Genomic DNA, 23,766 nt, shown 5'->3' on the forward strand with positions numbered 1-23,766 from the left:
TAGAGTTGCTTGATAACCGCTTAAAATGATCTATTTCTTGCAAAGAACTGCTGACTTGAAGGACTACTTTAAAAAAGTATCCATCCTTAAAAACGGTCCCCTAAAAGAGTTCTCCTAGGCACATCCACACATCCTCAGCTTTAGACATACATTGTGTTCCTGTAACTGAGTTACAATGAAAATAAGTTCTCCTTGGAAAAAGTAGATTTTGGAAAATCTAGGAATGCAACGGAATATTTTTCAAAGAAGCATCCAAGTTATCTTTCTATCATTAAAGCAGAATTAGTATGCTGCTAACAAACACCAGTGAATCTATAAACATTTTATTAGATATTTGCCAGGTAGTTCTCTACTCTGACTTTAATTTTTAATTGAAAATGGAAAGTTGTGATGCTACAAATGAATGTATAACCTACAGCATCTTATTTTCAAAGTTCCCCCAAAGGCCCAATTGGCATTTTTAGAAAAACAAAATGAGAATGGAGGGAATTGGTTCAATGTTATATGTGGAAAAGTGTTCACTTACCTACAAAAAAAAAAAAAAATTAAGATATGTTGTGTTGCAGTGATATACAAAGAATCCTATATAGCTAAATCTGGTCTTATAATAAATGGATGTTGTATCACAATCCTGTAACCATTTTGTGAATAAGTGTTCCAACAATAGCTGTTTTGGAAGGAGACCAATGACATGCTCTCAAAATTCCAAATGTGCTCAGAACAAAAATACAGTAAAGTATATAAATGATAACAGTAATAGCTATTATTAACAGTAGTACTATAGGCTGCTATTTATACCCATTGCACTTTGCAGAATCCTGAGGCTACCCTAAAAAGTTTACAACATAAAAATTGATTCATGGGTATGGGAATGAAGAGGGTAGTCCCATAAAGATTTATGAATCTGTGGGTTTTGAGGTAAGATTTATAGGAATATTATAAAGCAGAAAATATTTGGATAACAGAAGATAGTAGAGCTGGAAAAGTAAAACTTATAGGCAGAGATGTATCAGAAGAAGAAAAAATATTTCCAGCTGACAACGATTACTTATTTCATTCCCATTATTTTGAAACAAAATAATCACATAAATATAAATTAATTCCTATGGAGACTTGGAGTAAGGAAAAGGAAAAAGAACAATTACGCAGTTTAAAGGCATTTATAACAGCCATTTAATTATGAGTTTTCAATAGATTTTGTTTTATTTATGGTCATGAGCCTGTTTTTTTAAAAAATTAAGTCAATCAATTTCTTTGTTTCCTTCTATTCATTGATCTCAATAATATAGCATAAAAGGCCCTTGATTATTCTAATAGTTTATGTCAAGGAGAATCACAAACTACATATTGTTATGGAAATAATGTTGAGTGACGTGTTTGAATCAGAGTACAGAAAATAGTTTACATTAGCATCTACACAGAAACTCTTTCATAGGAGTCTAATTAAAATTTAACTGCCATTAAATTTTCAAACAAGCAACCAGTTGATAATGATGATGAATTCCTGCAACCATAAAATTAACTATTTCTAATTTCACAAATATATTAGTCTTTAATATAGCACAAAATGTTTTGTTGCAAAAACAATCATAGTCACATATGTTCAACTTTCTTAGATTATTTTAAAGGGATTATTTTAAAATCTTTATCAGAGGTAACCTTTTGCAAGAACTGAGTCTGCTTCCTGAGATGGACAGAGTCTTCCTTAAGTTGATAGTATCACAAAAGTCTGTGGATTTTGTTCTTCAAAAATAATTTTAGTTTGGAAACCAAACAGTCATGAACTTGTTTCTTTAAACTGTATTTGAGAAAGCTTAATTCAAAAATCCACTTACCAAGCAAGGAGAACCAACATTATCACCAGAAAAGTCAGTGTGGCTGTTGTAACATTAGTCTCAACCAAGTCAAGCCTCAAGACATCTGTAAGTTCCATTGTCTTCTACTGGAGAAGCACACTGGTCAAACAGGCAGAAAAAAAAGGATGTTTCATTAGTTAGGAGGTGACAGACTTCCAACCGTTAATACAAGTGACAAGCTACAGCAAAAGAGGAACCAAGGAAGTTAAGTGTTACATCAGCGTCACTCCAAAACCAAACACCAACTTTTCCTGTTCTTGAATCTTTACAGAGACAGAATTAAGGGTTTCCTGCATTAGTAGGCCAAGACAATGATCTTCCAAACCTTTCTCTTCAACATTTAACGACTGCAGCAGCAATAAATATTTACATAGCTGCCGCCTGATATCACAGAGCTGGCATGTGGGGATGAATAAAGGATAAGAATGAACTAACCTGGTATAGATTTCAAAACCCAGAAGGCAGTGAATAATAAAAAAAAATCAATGAGTTCTTCATCTCTGTTTAATATAAAATATCTTACACAACACAAAGACTCTGGGTTTGCATTCTTGATTAATAGCAATACTGCTTTAGAAATAAGCTATCCAAAGACTTAAACAAATTTTGAATGGGCCAAATTGCTCTTTGCAGACCTGTCAATATCTCTTTTCCCACTTGCATCTAAGTGGGGCAGAAATATCCATGACCATATCTGGCTTTCACTGTGTCCTTGTGACATTCCCTTCATCTCATTCCTAGACTAGGAAGACCCACTTCAGTCATTTTTATCTTAATGGTTTTTAGAACAGTTTTTTCCCCTCACCCATTAACAAGGTTTGTAAAATCTGTGACACTTTTGCCACTTTTTATCCAGAAGGTGAAATCAGATGATCAGTAGTGGGAAGGGACAGAGGGGCCCTTTTTGGCCTTTTCAGACTGAAAGCTGTGGGCTTTTTGTTTTTATTTTTTCCTTTCTTCCAATCCATGATCTGTCTCATCTGCTGCCATTCTGATGTTGTCTCAGAATGGTATTCAGTTCAGTTTACAACAAAATAAAGTAGAGGAGGAAGAGGACAAGCAGCAGTTTGGAGATGATACCAGAATCCTGCATCCAGACATGCACTGTGCTGCTGCATCGCCTTGATGGGCAAATTGTTTTTCCTGTGAGGCAGTGATGTGCAGAAAAGGGAGGATGTGAACTAATCACTTTGCTTATCACATGTTCACATGCACAGACAGGACAACACCATTCAGCAGTGAGTGAGAACAAAGCAATTGAGGGAGAATAGTGATCAGCACTGGAGCAGCAAATGTCATAGTTTTCTGCTGACTCAAGGATAGATAGTATTTTAATGCAGTAGTGGGAAAATGATCTACATTAAAAATCACCTCTAGAAATGAAAAAAATAAATTATGTGGAAGTACTCTGCTTGGCATCTAAAGAGGAGGTTAGTTTGAGTAGGTCAGTGGTTCATTCTAGTTCAGCACTAATTTTTTAGTGGAAATAATCATCCACCATTTAAGTCTTTCTCAAAAGCCTACAAAAGTTAAGAACTAGCAGCACTGGAGATTAAATTTGGGAATATGCAATTGGCATCAACTGGTAAAAAGACCTTTTCTGTTGTGGCACCCAATTTAGAGAAACCTAAGGAAATCCCCCTACAGAAAAAGTACTATACTGCTATCCAGGTTGAAACCTTATTATTCATGCCATCTTTTGATATCTCTCAGCTAATGGTTTGTGTTTAATACATTTTAATATTATTTGATGTGCTTTACTGGACATTTTCTGAAAATGCATGATACAATGTATATATAGACCAATGCAAGGTCTATAATATAGTAGACCTTGCACAAATAGGATGTATAATTCTTGACAGACATCTGTTTAAGGCTATGAGAACAGATTGTTAGATTTACATAAACCAAGGTGGATTTAATCCAATGTTTGTGCTAGAGGACTTACCTAGAGTTTTAACAACATATCATGAGTACTTTCACAAAATAACTGACATAGTGAACATAATGTATTAATTGATGCAAAACTAAATATCCATTGATGTCACATCCCTTTTAGCCCCCCAAAATATTCTTCACCATCTTGGATAAGTGTTTGACTCCTTGGCAAGAAGTCCACCCTCCATTATAAATAAGGCAAATCAGCTCCATACCATTTAAACATGTCCCTGTGACTACTTCTGGTCAAGATATGAATTGAAAGGTGGTTTCAGTGTTTGTGAAATTCAGCAAGCTTAAGACCTGAGGACTTCAACTCCCAGAATTCCCTAGTTGAGCTGTGAGTTGAAGTCCACACATGTTAATGCCGATGACATTGAGATATACTGCTTTAGATTCAGCATGGGCACCCTCAATCTGTAAATAGCACTCAAAGACAGCAATAGGAAATATTCTTGTAAACCACCTTGAGTTGACATGTGTGAATAGGCAGCAATATAAATCTCCTAAATAAATAAATAAAATAAATAGAGACTCATAAAAATGTTTGAGTAAAGATGAAGTGGGTAAAGATGAAGGGGACGCGGTGGCTCAGTGTCATTTGAAAGGTCGGCAGTTCAGCGGTTCGAATCCCTAGCACCACATAATGAAGTGAGCTCCCATTACTTGTCTCAGCTTCTGCCAACCTAGCAGTTCAAAAGGAAGTAGAAAAATAGGGACCACCTTTGGTGGGAAGGTAACAGCATTCCGTGCGCCTTTGGTGTTTAGTCATGCCGGCCACATGACCATAGAGGCTGTTTGGCTTTGAAACGGAGATGAGCACCGCCCCCTAAAGTCAGGAACGACTAGCACATATGTGCGAGGGGAACCTTTACCTTTAAACTTGAAGTGGCAAGGCAGGTATAATATAGTTCTATGTGATTACCACCTTCATTACAATTTCCAATACATAATTCCTTTTACAAGCTGCTAACAAGTGTAGAGGAGGTATTTATTTGGATTCTCTGCCTAAGTCACTTCACTATAGAACATTACAATAGGCCTTAAACGGGACTGCCCCTGAAGACCACTCAGAAACTACAGCTGGTTCAGAATGCAGAGCATGAGTAGTTATTGAGAACCTTAGTACAACCATGTAACTTTCCTAATTGTACTGTATTTATTACTAGGAAACTTCCAGATACAATTCAAGGTGATAGTTATCACCTACAAGGCACCTTACATGACATAGGGCCTGGATATCTGAGGGACTATTTTTCTCCACTTGTCTCTGTCTATCCTGTAAAATCAAAGAGTTGGCATACCTTCTCTGTCACCCTCTCGAACAGCTTTTCCCTTGAGGTTTTTTGGATTTTATTTTCCCTTGATTTGGATACTTAGGCTTTAAAACATTCAGAGTGTGGCTTTATCAAATAATTGTTTGACAAGATTATGCAAATTTTAAAACCTTAAAAGTCAGGTTTTTGTACCTTCTTTGGCAAGTCTTATAAAAACAAGTATTCTATATTTGTATTCCCATAAATGTAAAGGCAGACTTTCAAAGCAGCCTTTCAATTGTTTTTATTGCTGTTTTTAATGCTTCTGGTTTAATTTACATATTAGATTTTACTTTATGTTTACTGAGACATTGATAGAACTGGGAGTAAAATAAATTTAATCGATAACATAATTAATCCTAAAAACACATATTTTTGTTAAGATTTAAGGCTTCTCTAATTCTCTTTGTTATATTTTGTATTCTTATCACACCAAAGCACATGGACATATGCTCATTAAATCACCACCAATGTAACAGAAGTCAATCCTAAGAAGACTGGCCCATACAATATCCAAACTAGAGTTTGGTCTCTGTTTTAAAAAAGACATGCAGTGCCTTTCCTGTATATTCCACAGATTAAGTAAAAAGATCAATGAGTTCAGTAGCAGCTTTGCAAAGCATTTCACACATCCAATGTGTTGTGCCTGTGTTTAAAGCATTAATAGCACCAACACTTCCAAATGCAAAACAAAATCAATAAATGCACTGCCACATCACTGCAGTCCAGAAAAAACTGCTTCAAAACAGGGAAATTGCAATCAACCAACTCTTCCCTATCGAGCCATTGGACTGTTCTCCTCAAGTCAGCATCAATAGTTTCTTCATTGTACCCTTTGTCGGCATAACTGGCCAGGACTATTTGATTCTAAACGAACAATCCATGTTATGCAAAAATGCAGGAATTATGGCAAGCACAATACAGGAAATCTTGAACTTATGAGGTTGCTTTGTATTGTGCCAAAATATTTGGCATGTTGATGCCATTACTGGCAGCAGCTCTCTGGGGTTTCAAGAAGGAAATTTTCCCAGGTTCTGCTGCTTGAGATTATAAAGAAAATAACCATTGTCAGAGGTTAGGATCAGGGCATCATGCAAGGCACCCCTTGGAAGATAAATTGTGGCAGCAAGAACTACCAAGCTGCTACCACAAGAATGAAGCAGGGCCAGGATATACAAAGACCCAGAGAGCTTCTAGAACAGAGGTCTCCAAACTTGGCAACTTTAAGACTTGTGGACTTCAACTCTCAGAATTCTCCAGCCAGCTATGAATTCTATGGCTGTTGAAGTCCACAAGTTTTAAAATTGCCAAGTTTGGGGACCCCTGTTCTAGAACTCCAACTACTTTAAGATGCGTGGACTTCAACTGCCAGAATTCCCAAGCAGGGTGGAAAAATTAGATGATTTTTAAATAAAAAAATGGATTTTTTATTTAAATTGGATTTTTAAAATTTTTATCAAATTTATTTTAATAAAATGCTTTTTCCAAAAACTATCAAAAGATAGTTTTCTATTTAAGATACATTAATATTTTAATTTATTCAGCATGAAATGAAGCTTAGTTATGTAGCATGAGGCTGTATATTCTGCAATATTTACAATTTTGGTAAACTCATTTAATGAATCCAAACTCTGCAAGCTGAGAGAACACGCACTGCATTGATGATGCATTCACACAGTTTCACAGTATGATTTATGAAATAAACCATAAAACAAAGTTCAGGAATATTCCTTTATCTCATTGTTTTACAAATCTATGTACACTACAAAGTGTATGATTATTTGAAGAGAAATACACCTGTACCACCAGGCTTTAAGTGTGAGGAAGAAGAGCAAGCAGTAAAAATGAAAGTGAAACCTTTAATCAGCTTATAAATATATTAACGAGCACCTATCATTTCAGATCCATCATGGCAGCACCTGTTAGCGGACATCCACTCACCTGCTGCCTGCCACATCCCTCACCTTGCTGTGTCATTATCGCATCACCAACCGTCCCATTTGGGGCCGGAGCCTAGAATGCAGCCACAATGGTGCGTTGGAGAAGCAGAGCAAAACTGGAGGTCAGTAATTTTCACTGCAGGCATTCATAGCGGCTGCAGGCATTCATGACAAGGGTGATGTGGGCTGGTGGGGAGCCCAGCGACAACAATAGCTCAGTCCTGGCTTGCCTTCCCTGGCAGACAACCACGGGAGGAAGGTAAAGTCACGGCTGTGGGACGATGAAAGAGGCGGTTGTGGGGGAGGAAACGGGCCTCCGAAAGGGGAAACAGGGTGATGCCGGATTAGCCCAGGCCTTTGATAGATTAGTCCACACCTGCCTGGGCAGAAAATAGATAGATAGGTTAAGGAAAGGATAGAGAGAGAGGGAACGAGAGAAAGAGAGAGAGAAAGAGAGAGAGAAAAGAAAGTGAGAGAGGGAAAGAGAAAAAGAGAGAAGGAAGAGACAAGAAAGAAAAGGAAGAGAAAAGGGAAAGAAAAAGGGACAGAGAAAGGAAGAAAAAGGATAGACAAAGAAAGAGGGAGGATGAAAAGAAGGGACAGAAGGAAAGAGAAAGAAAAAAGATAAAGAAAGAAAGAAAGAAAGAAAGAAAGAAAGAAAGAAAGAAAGAAAGAAAGAAAGAAAGAAAGAAAGAAAGAAAGGGGAAAAAGAATAAGATATCTAGTCCAACCACCTGCTCCAGCAAGATTAGAAGGGAGTGTGTGTGTGTGTGTGTGTGTGTGTGTGTGTGTGTACATGGCTGTCAAAACTCCAAAAACAGGTCAAGTAGCTCTGGGGAGGTCAGTCATAAATTAGAACACTTACTAAGCAACCAGCCATTAAGCGAGGACCGCTTATATTTGATTTGCCAGTCACATGGCCACCTGGCCATGCCTACTCAGTCACATGACCACCAAACCACACCCCAAAATTAGGCCACACCCACAGAACCAGTTGTTAAGAAATTTGAATCCCACCCCTGGGTGGGGGGCACTGAGGATGAGTTTATAGCACCAAGGAGGTGGTGGACTGAAAAAGTTTGGGAACCACTGATTTAAATCAAGCCTCTTTACTTGTGATTTAAATCATGATTTAAATTGTGATTTAAACTGACTTGATTTAAATCAAATCCACCCTGTTCCCAAGCCAGCATGTGTTGAAGCCAGGGGTGTGATTCAACTGGTATAACAACCAGTTCGGTGAGCATGCGCTTTGTGCACACACGCATCAAACACATGCTCCTCGTGCGTGCTCCACATTTTAAAACGCTAATACTTACCTTCAACTGCAGCGGGAGAAAACAACTGAGGCACGGCAAACCACTCTGCCGCGTGCATGAGCTGTACTCTAACAAAAAGACATAAAGCACAAGAAAGAGTGCAGGCAGGCCCACATGCTCGTCGGAGCGAACCAGTTTGGAGCCAGCTGATTGTCGGAACAAGGGGTTCATCCAAACCAGTTCGAACCGGGAGAATCCCACCCCTGGTTGAAGTCCACACATGTTAAAGTTGCTGAGGTTGAGAAACACTGTCACAGAAAGAGATATTTGAAACTGCCAGCTTTCCATCTTACAAGTTTACCTAGACAACTATGAATGCAAAAAGAAAATGTAGTTTTTTTAAACATTTGGAAGAGCTAGCTGAGCAGAGAAAAGTGTTTACATCGTAAAATATTGTTCCTTAAGTACTTCCCTGTTGAACAGGTCTTTTCACGGGTTTATTTTCCTTTCCAAATCATTCTTCCTCTTCTACAGAATTTCTCTAGAAGCATCAGCCGAAACTTCTAAAATTATATAAAAAGAAAAAGCAACATATCCAAAGATAAATTTAGCTTGACTAGGTGCTTCACTAAGAAACAGAACTGGAATTTTAAGAGAATTGGGAACCCAGTCCTTATCTCAATTTAATAATACAATTTTGTTGTTTTATATTTTAAAAAAATATTTGAGGATTACAGTTTCTTTCACAAACTTTAAAGGCATCAGCAAGTTGTGAGTCACTGCACTTGAGGCCGTACAATCTCAAAGGGCAACCTTTACACGGTTCCTTTTTTCTCTTTCCTTCTCCTGCAAATATGAAACTATGTGGAATGTCCAAATAGCTAGTTAAAAAGAAAATGCTTTAGCCTCATCAAACTGAGATTAACTTCAGAAAATGGACAAGACACCCCTCCACACACACAATGATAATCTAGTTAGGTAGACTCAGGAGAAGAATGCTAATTCTATGGTCCAAAACACATTTACTTGACAATGAAGAACTTCTGAATTATATTGGAGGAAATGAATTTGACAGTAACATTGTTTTAAGGAAGAGAATGCTCTATTAGTGACACTTGACATTTTCTCACTATGCCAACAATGTTTTCAGATGAGGAATATTTCCCCCATGATTCTGGTAATAGGAAAGGTTTGCATACTTTGTATGCAAACTTAATGCATCATCCCTAAGACGATACTATAAGCATTGCACATTTAAGCTTTAACTTCGCCAACCAGAATCAAACCATCTGATTTGCATGCCTTGGGAAAAACTGCAGTTGGCCCGAATTTTTAAAAATGAGGTACATAGACACTGTTTTCCAATGACCGCAACTGAATTACAGTAAAGCCTTTCTCAAGTGAGACTTACTCTGAAATGGCTAACCTTGTTACTTAACATATTTTTCAAAACCCTTGTAGAGAATAAGATGATGCCATTGAACAAATAGTTATAGTATTTTGCTATTTTTTTATAGATAGGTTAATTTCTATTTAATTACCTTGGGCATTGAATTACATAGTGTTACTTTGCTATTAACTATCAACAGTCTTGTTTGGTTGCAATTATATTCAAATCTAATCAACAAAAGAATCCCCACTATAACTTCAAAGAGGCATTTTATTGATTTATTTTACTAGGCTTTTATGCTGCTCCAGGTGTCAACTTGTGTGTCAAATCTATTTTGCAGTAATACCTACATTGGTCAACCATCAAGTTTCCTACCATCAGGTAAGAAAATTAAAACACCTGGGGAGGATGTAGGGGGGATATAATTTGACTAGTGTTATTGTAAGATCTGTAGCAGAACAGTCAATTGCTCTAAGAATCTGCAGACATGTAAATTGGGACCTATCAGATGCAGACATGATGTAAGGTATTATCAAATGTCTTTTCCATCTACCAAGAGAAATATGTAGCTTGCAAAGATGAAAACAATTCTGATGTTAACAGATGGGTTTTATGATATTCAGACTGGAGGTTTTGGTGGGTTTTTTTTGCTTCCTCTTAGCAAACTTTGGAGACCTCTAAGTAAGGACTATACCAGCTGCTCAGCTCACAATCTTTTTCTTTATACAAACCCTTGTGTCATCATTTAGAGCAGGGGTATCAAACTCACGTCGTCACGGCAGTGTCACGTGACATAGCGGGACTTTTTTCCCCTTCGCTAAACCGGGTGGGGTGGGACCAGCACGTGACACATCCGGCTCGTAGGCCATGAGTTTGACACACACCCTTCTTTAGATCTTTTGAAGGCCACCACGTAAAATAGGCATCAATGATGTAATGCCTATGAATGAATTTGAGGGAATGCTCAATAAACCCACTTTTATAAAATATTTTATTTTATTTTATTTTTATAATGCAAAATATTTGCTGACATAGACAAATGTCATTACTGTAGATAATCCTGCCTGATCTCTAACAAGCTGTAACAGCATGTGAGAAAGACTTTGGGAGACTAGGTGAAAAGATGCTGCCAAGGGAACAGTTAGATAAAAGACAGCAAAACTGGGGAGTAGGTGGGGGAAGAGACCTTCCCTAGTTTCTTGGGCAATAAAGAAGAAATGGGGGAGTGGAGAATTTAATTTCATACTTGCACGATTCTGTCAGTATTGCTTTACAATAAAGTAGAAATAGCTCATCGGGTTGTGGTTCCTGTTTGGCTTATCCTGCAAGGTTGACACAAAGTTAAGCAGAAGTGCTAAAAATTTACCAAATTTAACAATTGCCTGAATTATTTTGTATCCACACCCTAGACTACAGGCTGGAACTCACCAAACTGTATAACCTAGCAAAATTATATGCCATCAAGTCATTTTCAACTCTTAGCAGCCATGTAAATAGGAAAAATAAATAAAATAAAACAAAATACAAATAAACCTGTAAGAAAAAAATAAGTTCATACTGAATTATGTTCAGACATGGTGTGAAGTTATATTGTGTTTAACCGTACAGGTAGTCCTCAATTTACAACCGTTCATTTTTCAGTGCCATTTGAAGTTACAACAGCACTGAAAAAAGTGACTTAGGACCGTTTTTCAGACTTACGACTGTTGCAACATTCTCATGTCACATAATCAAAATTCAGATGCTTGGCAACTGTCATATATGTATGAAAGTCGCAGTGTCTTGCAGTCATGTGATCCCTTTTTGCAACCTTCTGACACGCAATGAGGAAGCCAGATTCATTAACAAGCAGGTTACTAAATTAACTATAGTGATTCACTTAACAACCATGGCTGGAAAAGTTGTATAATGGAGAAAAATTCACTTAACAGCTGTCTTAAGTAGCAACAGAAAATTTGGGCTCAACTGTGGTCATAAGTCAAGAACTATCTGTATGCAATTGTGAAGCTAAATCACAAATGGCTGGATTTCTACCACATATAATGTTTAAGCCAACCAAACCAACTGTGGTGCTCAAAATCATGCAACTTCCTCAGGGTCTTTTTTTGTTTCACCCACTATGGGAAACAAGTCATCTCTAATCATTCCTCCAACTAGTTCCTTATAATTATCTAGGCATAATTCATAGACTCAAAGAAGTGAAATTCTGAAGAAATGAGGTTGAGAAATACAGCTGACTGCAAGTTAACCTTGAAACTTAACTTATTCTAAATCAAAGGTCACTCTCTCTCTCTGTGTGTGTGTGTGTGTGTGTGTGTGTGTTCACTTTGTCATTAAGGGTACTGAGTGCAGATTAATGAGAAAAAAATGAATTTCAACAATTGTAGAATCAGACTGCAGCATAACAAAATTGACAAAAATGAAAGTGGGGTCTGAATGTGTTCTGAATACACATTTTGCTTTAGCAGCAGAGGTCATAGATATATCTATGTTGTTTTCTCAGCTACAATAAGGAAGTCCTTTCTTCTAAGATTATTATTTCTTTAATTCCCAGTCTGGTCTAAAGCCCTGGTATTGCCCATCTAGAGTCTTAATCAGGCTCAATCTTGTTTAGTTTCCAAATCCAGAAATCTCTGCCAGGGCTTGTCATCTGCTGAGGCAAGAGAAGCATAGGTAACTAAACGTGAGGGTGAGAAAAATCTACCAATCTTTAATAAATGCAATGCATTATATATCAGCAGCTGTACACCACAAATGAGAGTAAGAATTACTACTATAGCATCACAATTGAAGCAATTAATAAATTTGTTTCTCACATTCACTCCCCAAAACTAAATAAGACCTGAAGCATATCGGTTTGAAGGAGGTTAAGTTAACCAAAAAACTCACTGTCCTTTTTATTTTTTCCCATCAAGCACTGAAATATGAAACTAAGACCGTGAATATCAGTTACCATATCAGTTATCATATACTTTGGGTGCGAACAGTGAAAGCTCGTTGCAAATATCTAATATACAAATATGCCCAAGAACATTGACCATTTCCCCAGATGACTTCAGAATGAATAGTTTTCTGTTTCCATAGGAAAACAAATGGCTGCAAGAGAGACAATAAATTCATGCTGCTATCACTTGGTGTTGAAGATTTGGCTAGTCCAGTGTTTATTTTAGAGACATATGGTAACTGTCAGTACTCCCAGCTGCTTCCAAAACTTCTCAATACTTACTTTCTCTCACCTGGGATTAAATATCTAATACACAAGTTTATAAGGCAATTCTGTACAGACTCAGGAATAAGTTCCATTGAACTCTATAGGCCTTACTTCAGTGGCAGTTTAATCTAGATTCTTCTTTGATTCTTCTTTGAACATGTAAAAGATGCAATAATTTCAAGTAAATCTAATAAGGTCCTTCGTGTTATTTAATAATATCTGGAAAGACAGCAATGTGGATCTGCTGGAGCAAAAACAGTAGAATCTTGTGGCATCTTAAAGATTAGTTTACACAATAATAAATGTAGTAGTCTTTAAAGTAACGCTTTGTTTCCTCCACTGGCAAAAATCTCTATTCGAACAAGTCTGAACACTTTTAAGTCCAAGAATCAATTATCTTAAAACACATCAAGTTCAAAGAAAGTAAGAATATATAATTCTGGGAGGTATCTGTCTGGTAAGAGGAAATAAAAATACAGTCATTTAAAAAAACAATACTTGCAAACAGCTAATCAGCACTCAGGGGAAAAAATATATTTAACCTGACTTTCCTCTCTGTGAACTAGCTCCTACACTATTTGCAGATAACATATGTTGTTACCCCCTAGGGAGCTTTGAAAATTGTGATACACCCTGTCACCTTCGCTCTGAAATAATAATGACCAGAATTCTACAGCTTTTTCATGTTGCATAGATTACTTTTTAAATGCCAGATGAAACCACACCGAACAATTTGCTACTAAATTGTGGCCTCAAAAAGACTGCCGGGAGCATCTTCATGCATCAAATAATGCTCCAAAACAGGGTATCCATTTTTCATTGATATTGAATAAGAATCCTTGTAGGGCAGCATTATCTTACTTTTAAAATTACCCTTTTGGCACATGAATCAAATGGGTATGTCTTATATTTCAAAAAATACAAGCATTAGAAAAACTCAAATACATTTTGTCCATTTTATTTCAGATCAGTTAATTTATATCCAACATATTTTTGCCTGTTTTTTTAAAAATCTATCAAAACCTGTAATTATTAAAATATAATTTCAAAGGCTAAGCACGTAAAAGCAAGTAAAATTTCCACATGCAATATCTGGTTATAATTTATAATTTATTTCATGCCTAATGTACTATATCTGATTTTCAACAAGTGCTTCTCAACCTTAGCCATTGTAAAATATATGGACTTTAAATTCCAGAATTCCTTAGTCAACATGAAGAAAAGGGCTAAGGTTGGAAAACATTATTTTAGACCAATAATCCTAGAGAGGAAGTCTTTTTTTTTTAAACAAATTTTATTCAGTTTTTCACATAAAAACAAAAATCTCTTTTTAGTGGACAACATATTTCCGGGTCATCACCTTTACATACAAATATGACAGCAATTATACATTCATATATGCATACTTAATTCTATTATTACCTTTTCCATTCAAATTTTCAGTAAGGAGAGAAACAAACACATTAATTCTGGCCTCTTTCATTAATCTCAATCGAAACATCTTTTTGTTTCATTTCAATTATTTCAAATATAATCTCTCCTTGCTTTTAATAGCCTATATTAATTTATTAATTTAGTTGGTTCTTTAGTCTGTCATATTCCCTTTCCATTACACATTTTTTTTTATAAATTCTAAATTAATACAAATTTTAACACTAAAGAAAAAAAACAAGTATAGGTTTCCCCCCTTTTACTGCTTTGAGTGTGACACCTCAATGGTTAAAATATACCTTTATTCCCTCATCTTGATTCCCAATAAACTATTATTTTTAAGAGGTTACAATAATAATCATTACATCATTTCATTTGGATTCCGCAGCGTATTTCCCCCCTTAATTTTTAATAAGAGTTATCAATATCTATATTACCCTATTTTCTAAATATTTTTAATTGCAGAAATATTCTTATTACCCCTTGTCACCCTGCAGAATCCCCTTTTTAATTCATCAACCATTATCTCTGAAAAAACAATTTCTTTTCAACATTTTACTATTTCTGTATTTCTTTATTTCATGCACCTGTTTCTTACTGTTCCCCTCACCCTGGCTTGCAGCTTCCCCTTACTCCGCTGCCCCTCCAAGGCAGCTTCAGCCCCTAATCGTAATGATTGGGGCTCTCCAACGAAAGAGCACGGACCATAGCTGCAGAGAGATGCGATCTACAGTTGGTCAGTGAGGAGGCTCCGCCTTCTTTCCGAGAGGAAGTCTTTTTATGAGCATTGTATTTTCTCATTGTGGAACATGTTGTATTTTGTAACTTGGGAAAAAAGGGTTCTTTCTCCTGAATAGAAGGTGGTGCAACAACATATGTGGTTCAAGTGATAATAAGAACTACAATTCCTTCTCTTTACACCCATCCCAGATTATTTTTTTTCAGAGTTTTTTTTTTCCAGGCTGGATTTCCACTGGACAGAGATTGCCCCTTTCTCCCCCAGAATGCATTCACACAACAATTTTAGATAATATACCAAATTCTCCTGATATATTAACTGTACCTGGTCTATTTTATTTATTTTTGATCTCCTGCAAATAATAAACAATTCACAGTTCTTTATAAATCCCAAATTATATTAAATGTCTGCAAAGATACTGTTTTATGCATTATCACAACTCAATCCTTCAAAACCCAGTCTCCAAAGAAAAGGGCTTCTACAACCAGGGGTGATATATTAGCTACTTAGATTACAATCTATAAACTTAGTCTCAGGAATAAGCTGTGTGGAATTCAGTGCAATTTACTTGTGAATAGACATGTATAGCTTATGAGACAAAAGCCTAGCTAGTCTTCTACAGCTCCAATATTATTTAGCACAAACTTCCATTTTAAAATACTTTGGGAAGTGCTATATAGTGTTTCATTAAGTTTTCATCTCCAGAAACAATAGAATGCTACTCACCAACCAATCCCTGTTGTCAATCACACATGTAAAGATATCTCATCCCATACCTTTCTCTTTGAATGGAGTATGTATGATGGAAGCGCACAAAGACCCAAAGCTGTGATTAGTCAGAAATTCAGTGATTACTGGAATAAGTCCTTCTCGTCACAGTTCTCCCATGCAAGTAAAGAGGAAAAGACGGGAAAATCTCACCTACTAAATTTTTGCTGGTCAGGTAAGTGTTAATTTCATGGGGCGTGGAACAGCCAACTTTATTAGCTCCTGGCTGTATTAAATGTTTCCTTTTATCTCATTCTCACCCAGAAACTTTTCAACCACACCACAAGCCTGTGCAAGTCAGCTCCACCCTTTGGACTTTGGATCTCAAAAAATTAAACAAAGCAGAAGAATTATGGCCTATTCATTCATTATCTAAAAACACTGACCTTTTTTTCCTCCAGTATTTAGACCGGTTCCTTAAAAGAGCTGGAAAATTATAGTCATTGTTTGGCTTTGTTTGGGGGTACACTCTACCTCTATAAACTAGTTTATGATTTAGCACAATTGGACAGATAAGTAGAATTGTCCTTGCAGTTCCCATATAAAAGTGCAATTTTCATATATCAGCCACCCACATGTCCTTTCTTCTATCTTTAGCACCTAAGTGCTACAGTAGTGCTAATAAAGGAATAGCCTAAAGATCTGTATACAGAGAACCTTGCAGCCACTCATAATTTCCCAATGCCAATCACACTGCCGCCATTACAACAACATTGTTCTGGTAAAGTGTATTTACTACTAGGCATTAATTATATGTTTTATTTAGGTTCCGGACAGCTTCCCTTTCAGAATTTGCAATTTAGAATCCTTAGCCAGCCTTCATAACAAGTCATTTTGGGATGTTAAACTAAAAGATAGTAACTGATTTCAAAAAGGCAATGTAGGTCTTATGGCAAAAGGGTTTTTTTCCCCTTTTTATTATATTGTTATAAATCTTGATACATTTTTTTTTCAAAACTATACTTGTACAGTATTGTTTTATAGTAATATATTGGTTAGATAAAGCAGAGTATTAGAAATAAAAAAGTACTTTATCAGTATAAATTACAATTTAGGATATGTATATTAAAGGTATGAAATTTGATTTTTTTCATACAAAGTTAAGGTTTGGAAGAAAAGGTTGATTACCTCAAAAAATACACTAGGTTTTGGTTTTAAGCAGAATATTGAAGTCTCCATTATGCACACAAATACACACACAAGGTTAAGAAAAAGAAAACCAGATCAGCAAATCATATTTAAGAATAAAGCACCACAAGGGCACATTTTAAACCAAGTTTCCCAGGTCCCAACAGTTGGGAGTTCACAGCATCCTGGATAATACAGGTAGTTCTCAACTTATGACCACAATTGAGCCCAAAATTTGTGTTGTTAAATGAGACATTTGTTAAGTGAGTTTTGCCCCATTTTACCACCTTTCTTGCCACAGTTGTTAAGTGAATCACTGCAGTTGATAAGTTAGCAACCTAGATGTTAAGTGAATCTGGCTTCCCCACTGACTTTCCTTATCAGGAGGTCGCAAAAAATGATCACATGACCTTGGGACACAGCAACGGTCATAAGTATGAGTCAGTTGCCAAGCATCTGAATTTTGATTATATGATCAGAGGGAATGCCGCAAAGTGAAAAATGGTCATAAGTCACATTTTTCAGTGCCATTGTAACTTTGAATGGTCATTAAATGAACTTGTAAATCGAGGACTACTGTATATGGTTGCTAGTTTGTGCCTCAGTACTTGTACAAATGCAAGTTGCTTAATTCCATTAAGGAAATCATGAAGTAATCAGTTATAACTTTTAGTTTTAGCTTTTTCTCTGGTAATATCACACTACTAACTAGAGCATACAAAACATTTGCTAGACCAATACTTGAATACAGCTCATCAGTCTGGAACCCACATTACGTATCTGATATTAACACAGTTGAGAAAGTCCAGAAAATTTCACAAGAAGTGTTCTCCACTCCTCTACTCATTGCAGAATACCTTATGCCACCAGACTTGAAATTCTAGACCTAGAAAACCTGGAACTACGCCGCCTTCGGTCCGATCTAAGTATAGTATATAAAATCATACATTGCAATGTCCTACCTGTCAATGAATACTTCAACTTCAACCATAACAACACAAGAGCAAAATAGATACAAACTCAAGGTTAATCACACCAAACTTGTTTGCAGGAAATACGACTTCAGGAACAGAGTGGTCAATGTCTGGAATACTCTACCCGACTCTGTGGTTTCTTCCCCAAACCCCAAAAACTTTAACCTTAGAATGTCTACTATTGACCTCACTTCTTTCCTAAGAGGTCTATAGGGGGCGTGCATAAGCTCACAAACGTGCCTACTGTCCCTGTCCTATTGTTTCTTTTCATTTTTCTTATATGTATCCATTTCATGTATTCATAACTATGTTTATACTTATACCTGTTATCTTATAATCACTTGACAAATAAAATAAATAAAAAATATAAGAATCTATTTACAGACTCCTCACATCCCAGACATAAAGTGTTTCAACTCCTTCCCCCAGAGCACTGCATACCAGAACAACTAGACACAAGGACAGTTTTTTCCCCGAAAGCCATCACTCTGCTAAACAATTCCCTCAACACTGTTCAACTATTACAAAGTCTGCACTACTATTACTGTTAATCTTCTCATCACTCTTTATCACCCTTCCCCTCCCGCTTGTGACTGTATGACTGTAACTTTGTTACTTGTATCCTTACGATCTATATTATCTGTTTCCTAGTATGATTTGATTGCTTATTGTACCCTATGACTATCATTAAGTGTTATACCTTATGACTCTTGACAAATGTATCTTTTCTTTTATGTACACTGAGAGCATTTGCACCAAGACAAATTCCTTGTGTGTCCAACCACACTTGGCCAATAAAGAATTCTATTCTATTCTATTCTATTCTATTCTATTCTATTCTATTCTATTCTATTCTATTCTATTCTATTCTATTCTATTCTATTCTATTCTCTTCTCTTCTCTTCTCTTCTCTTCTATTCTATTCTATTCTATTCTATTCTATCCAGGCACAGAGTTCTCGCTGAAAAACCCAGGCTCTCCACCAGATTTTCCAAATTCAAGCTAACCTTGTAGAAGGGATAAAATACACAGTAAAAGCGCTGCCCGTTTTCTAGCATTTTCATCCGGAAGCTCTCAATGGGACATCTCTGCATCCAAACCCAGCAAAACTAGCCTGCCATGATAGTACAGGCATTAAAAAACATACCTCTTGGAGGGCGGAGCTGGCGTCGCGACGATACGGCATGCGATCTCGGAGATCTGAGATCGCAGCCGATATCATTGCTCCTGGATGGTCCAAGTGGATCTAAACCATCCCAAAGAGATGGTGAATGTAAAGAGTGCATCCTGCCAATCCCAGGGATATCACAAAGTCCCTGGTAGATCCAGGAGAAGCTCTTTTTGCCAACGGCAAAGAGGCAGCCATTAAAACTGCTGAAGTTGGGACAGCTCCGAAACGAAAGAGAACAGAAAGAGAGAGTGTGCCGGTTTGGTGAGAACTTTTTCTTTATTTTAAGACTTGAAAGGACACCCTAAGGGAAAGAAAGAATCTGTAAAAGTTTTGACAGAAGTGATTAAGCGGCAATTTTAAACAGGAATGTCAAAGTAATGGGTTTTTTTTTTCTCACTGCTGGATTTCCTACACATGATCTTATATTTTGAAACTGGACTGGTTTTCTTCTTCTTTTTATATATTCTTCTCTCCTTTTTGATTTTATAATATTTTAAGCCAGAGACTCCCTTTTAGTTATTTTTTAAATATCTTTTTCTTTTTTTAATTAATTCTTATTATATTTTGCTTGGAAAAGGAGGAGGAAAGTGAAAGCTAAAGAAACTTTGTAACACTGCCAACTAGAGGCTTGGAAATATTCTATTTTTCTTTCGACCAGACAAAGCTGAGAAAGAACTGAGACTTTGTTTCAAGGACATTGCCTGCTTGATAAGATAGAGGGAAGAGCACGGGAGAATATTATAACAAGTGCTCTTCTGGTTTTCTATCAACAGCTGGAGTCTGGTGTTAAAGCTTAGGAAAAGAAAAGGTGATAAGTCTTTGGAGAAGAGAGTTATAACAAGAGCCTTGGATAATCAAAGTGCAGTGTGCTCTTTTTATTCTTTTTAAGCTGTGCTCCCCCTCCTCATCAGTTTACATTTTTTTTTTTTTTTTTTTTTTTGCAATAGCTATTTGGATTTTTGGCTCTCTGGAACTTGTCTTTGTTTTGTTTTTTTCTTGTCTTTGGAAGTTAAATTTCTACGTCTGCTTTTTATTTTAAAGGAACAGCTTTGGTATTAATACTTCCCTTCCTTTTCTTTTTAAGGGAGTAGCCTTTTTCTTCTCTTTCCCTTCCTGGTATTTTTGTCTTTCCATCTACCTTCCATATTGTTTTTTTTCTTTTTCTTTTTGGTTTATTTTTATGCATACTTTTTATATTTGAGACCTCTTAATTGGATTAAGGTGTTGAAGAACCTGAAGAATTTTTCCTTTCTGTTTTAGCCTTTCTCTTCACTTTTTCATCTTTTTTAGGACTTTACAACTTTTTCTTTTTTGTGTGTGTTCATGGTGTGTTTATGGTCTTTTCCTTCATTTTTGAATTTTTACTGACATCTAACCAACCAATTGGATTAAGGTATACAAGAACCTGAAGAATTTTTTTCTTCTTTTTCTATTATTATTACTATTTGGCTTCTCTTTTCTTACTATTCTCCTACTTTTTTCCTATTATTTTTATTTGGAACTGCAATTGGTTATTTTACAACTGGATTAAGGTCCAGAAGAACCTGAAGATTTTGAACTTCTCAAAATGAGTAGGAAATTAACAGCTCCTGGTTCTTCAACTTCCACTTCTTCCTCTCCACCATTTGGAGGACAACGTTCAATACAGACAATATTAAGGCAAGAAAAAGAACAAGAAAAAGTGCAGATGATTATGCAAGGAATTCAAAATATTCAAACAAGATCAGAGAATATTGAAAAGAGAATAGAGAACATTGAACAAAAAACAGAGAACATTGAACAAAGAACAGGGAAAACCAATGAAAAAGTGGAGAACATCCAACAAATAATGATGAAGTATGATGAGAGACTCCAAAAAATTGAAGAAGAAGATAAACAAAGAGACAAGAAGATTGGAGACATTGATAACAGATTAACTGTGGTTGAACAAGATAAAAGTGGTATGCTGAGATGGGAAATGGACAGATCAGAATTTTATCTTAGATTCCAAAACATAGAGGAAGAAAAAGGACAAAATCTAGCTGAGATAATGATAGAAATATTGGCTGAAGCTTTGGAAATAACTGAAGAGAAGATGATGGATGGAATAGATGAGGTTTATCGAGTCTTCACAAGATATGCGATGAGAAATAGCTTACCAAGAGAAGTTCACATCAGATTTACAAAGAAAGCCATTAAAACGCAAATATTACAAGTGGCAAGAGAGAAAACATTGAAATATAAAGATAAGGAGATTGTGGTCTTGAAACAAGTACCCAGAAGAGTGAGAGAGATGAGAAGGGAATACCGATTCTTGACCAAATTATTACTTTAAAAAGAGGTGAATTATAGATGGCTGGTTCCAGAAGGTTTAATGTTTACATGGCAAGAACAGAGATATAGAATTGACTCAATTGAGAAAGCTGAATCATTTTCCACAGATTTTTTTCAGAGGGGAAGAAGAGGCAGAAAAAGAAATTTCACTAATTAAATTCCAAGAGGACTCCCAAATGACGACTGAAAAAGAAGAAGGTGTAGTAGGTGGAAAGGAGGAAGCCAAAGAACAATGTGAACCAAGATCTACGAGAGCTGTTAAACCTAATTACAAAATATAACCATGGAAGAGAAAAAATTGATTACAATTAATATAAATGGACAACTCAGCCGTTAAAAGAAGGAAAATCTTTCATAAATTAGAGAAAATAAAATTTGATATAATCTGCCTACAAGAAGTACATATTAAAAAACAATATGAACAATTGTTGATACGGCCAAAATTAGGGAAAATATTCACTTCTTTGACACAATGTAAGAAAAGAGGAGTGGTTTTATATATTAAAGAGACCATCTCAGCGAAATTGATTTATACTGATGACGATGGAAGAATATTAATGGTGGAAATAATGGACAATAATATGAAAACACTCCAAACAAGAAGAATTCTATAAAAAATTACATATGAAAATAGTTGAACTGGACTATGTTAATATAGCTATGATGGGAGATTTTAATGGAATTGTAGACAATAAACTGGACTACACAGCACAGAAAACAATAAAGCAAAATAGAAAGACTCTCCCTAAATCTTTTTTTAAAATGGTAGATGAAATAAACTTAAAAGATACATGGAGAGAAAGAAATGCTAAAACTAAACAATACACCTTCTACTCAAATAGACACTTATCATGGTCCAGAATAGATATGATATGGATGTCAATAGAAGTGTTAACTAATATTCAAGAAATAAATATTGAAACAAGTACTTGGGCAGATCACAATCCAATGACAATTAAATGGAAAGGACAAAGAAGAAGATCTAGATGGACGTTAAATAATACTATTTTAAAGGGAAAAGACTTCACACAGTGGATGGAGAAAGAATTGGCCTTTTTCTTTGGAGAAAGCAAAAAAGAAGATACATCAATCCAGAATGTATGGGATACATTGAAGGCATATGCCAGAGGCTTGATAATAGACTATACAAGGAAAAGAAATACCATGAAAAGATTAGCCTCTAAGGTATTAGAAGATGAGTATAAAGGACTCAAAAAAGAGCTACAGAAAATGCCACAGAGAAAGGACATTAAGTTAAAAATGGATATAACCAAACATAAAATGGGTCTAATAAAAAAAGAAGAATTAGCACAAAAAATTAGAGGTGTCAAACAGAACTATTTTGAAGATGCAAATAAACCAAGTAGATGGTTAGCATATAAATTGCAAAAGGAGAAAGAATCAAGGTAAATATCACAATTAATAGATGACCAAGGCCAAGTTTGCTATGGTAGTAAAGAGAAGAAGGAAATTATTTGAGATTATTATGGGAAACTATACACACAAGAGAATATTGATGAGGAAAGAGTTAAACAGTATTTACAGAATGCTAATTTACCCCAGATATCTAAAGAGATTGAAACAATGTTAGAAAGCAATATAATGATGATGGAGTTAACTGAAGCACTCAAGAAGCAAAATAATGGAAAGGCACCAGGCCCAGATGGACTTCCAGCAGAATTTTACAAAACATTACAAGAATCCTTGAATTTTCCACTGCTAGAAGTTATGAATGAAGTTATGTTAAAGAAGAGGATACCTAAATCATGGTCAGAAGCTTATATCACACTTGTTCCAAAAGAGGAGACCGATCCATTACAAATCAAGAACTATAGACCTATCTCCCTACTAAATGCAGATTATAAAATCTTTTCTTCAATATTGGCAGAAAGACTTAAAAAATATTTAAATAATTTTATCCATCCTGACCAAAATGGATTTCTGCCAAAGAGACAAATCAAAGACAAAATGAGAGTAATCTTGGACACTTTGGAATACTACGAGGCACATCCCGAAAAACAAATTGCTTTGATATTTCTAGATGCACAGAAGGCATTTGATAATGTGAATTGGCGGGACTTCCGGTTTGAAGGGCTTCGGCGACAGACAGAAATCCGCAATCGTGTGCGGTTTCTGTCTGGGCTCGCCGCTGGAGCGCCCCGAGCCAGCTGGTTTTGGGGCTAAGCCACCCCATAGAGGTGGTGAAGAGGGGGGAGACCACCAGCAGGGTCAAGGAGAGCCGCATCTCTCCTCCTCAGTTGGCCATTACTCCCTTTCCTGAAGGCGGTAGCAGCGGTGGTCAGAAATGGCCATCACAAAGAAGAACTCGACC

General features: G+C 36.1%; 1 protein-coding gene across 2 annotated transcripts in view; it reads right to left on the reverse strand.

The window, feature by feature from the left end:
• Positions 1 to 16,053, reverse strand: part of TBXAS1 (thromboxane A synthase 1) — a 238,679-nt gene extending 222,626 nt beyond the window's left edge. Inside the window, exons 1-2 of one of the 2 annotated variants that reach the window (XM_087968482.1) lie at positions 15,807 to 16,053; positions 1,836 to 1,955 (exon numbers count right to left, since the gene is read on the reverse strand). In XM_087968482.1, coding sequence (XP_087824608.1) covers positions 1,836 to 1,933 — 98 coding nt within the window. In that variant the 5' untranslated portion in view covers positions 1,934 to 1,955; positions 15,807 to 16,053. The remainder of the gene's footprint in view (positions 1 to 1,835; positions 1,956 to 15,806) is intronic. The other variant, XM_026695041.2, reaches the window with a different exon arrangement.
• Between the last annotated feature and the right edge of the window lie 7,713 nt (positions 16,054 to 23,766).

The sequence above is a fragment of the Notechis scutatus genome, chromosome 6 (assembly GCF_049901735.1).
Source record: "Notechis scutatus isolate UNSWTSFEM ecotype Mainland chromosome 6, rNotScu1.2, whole genome shotgun sequence".
Classification (NCBI taxonomy): Eukaryota; Metazoa; Chordata; class Lepidosauria; order Squamata; family Elapidae; genus Notechis; species Notechis scutatus.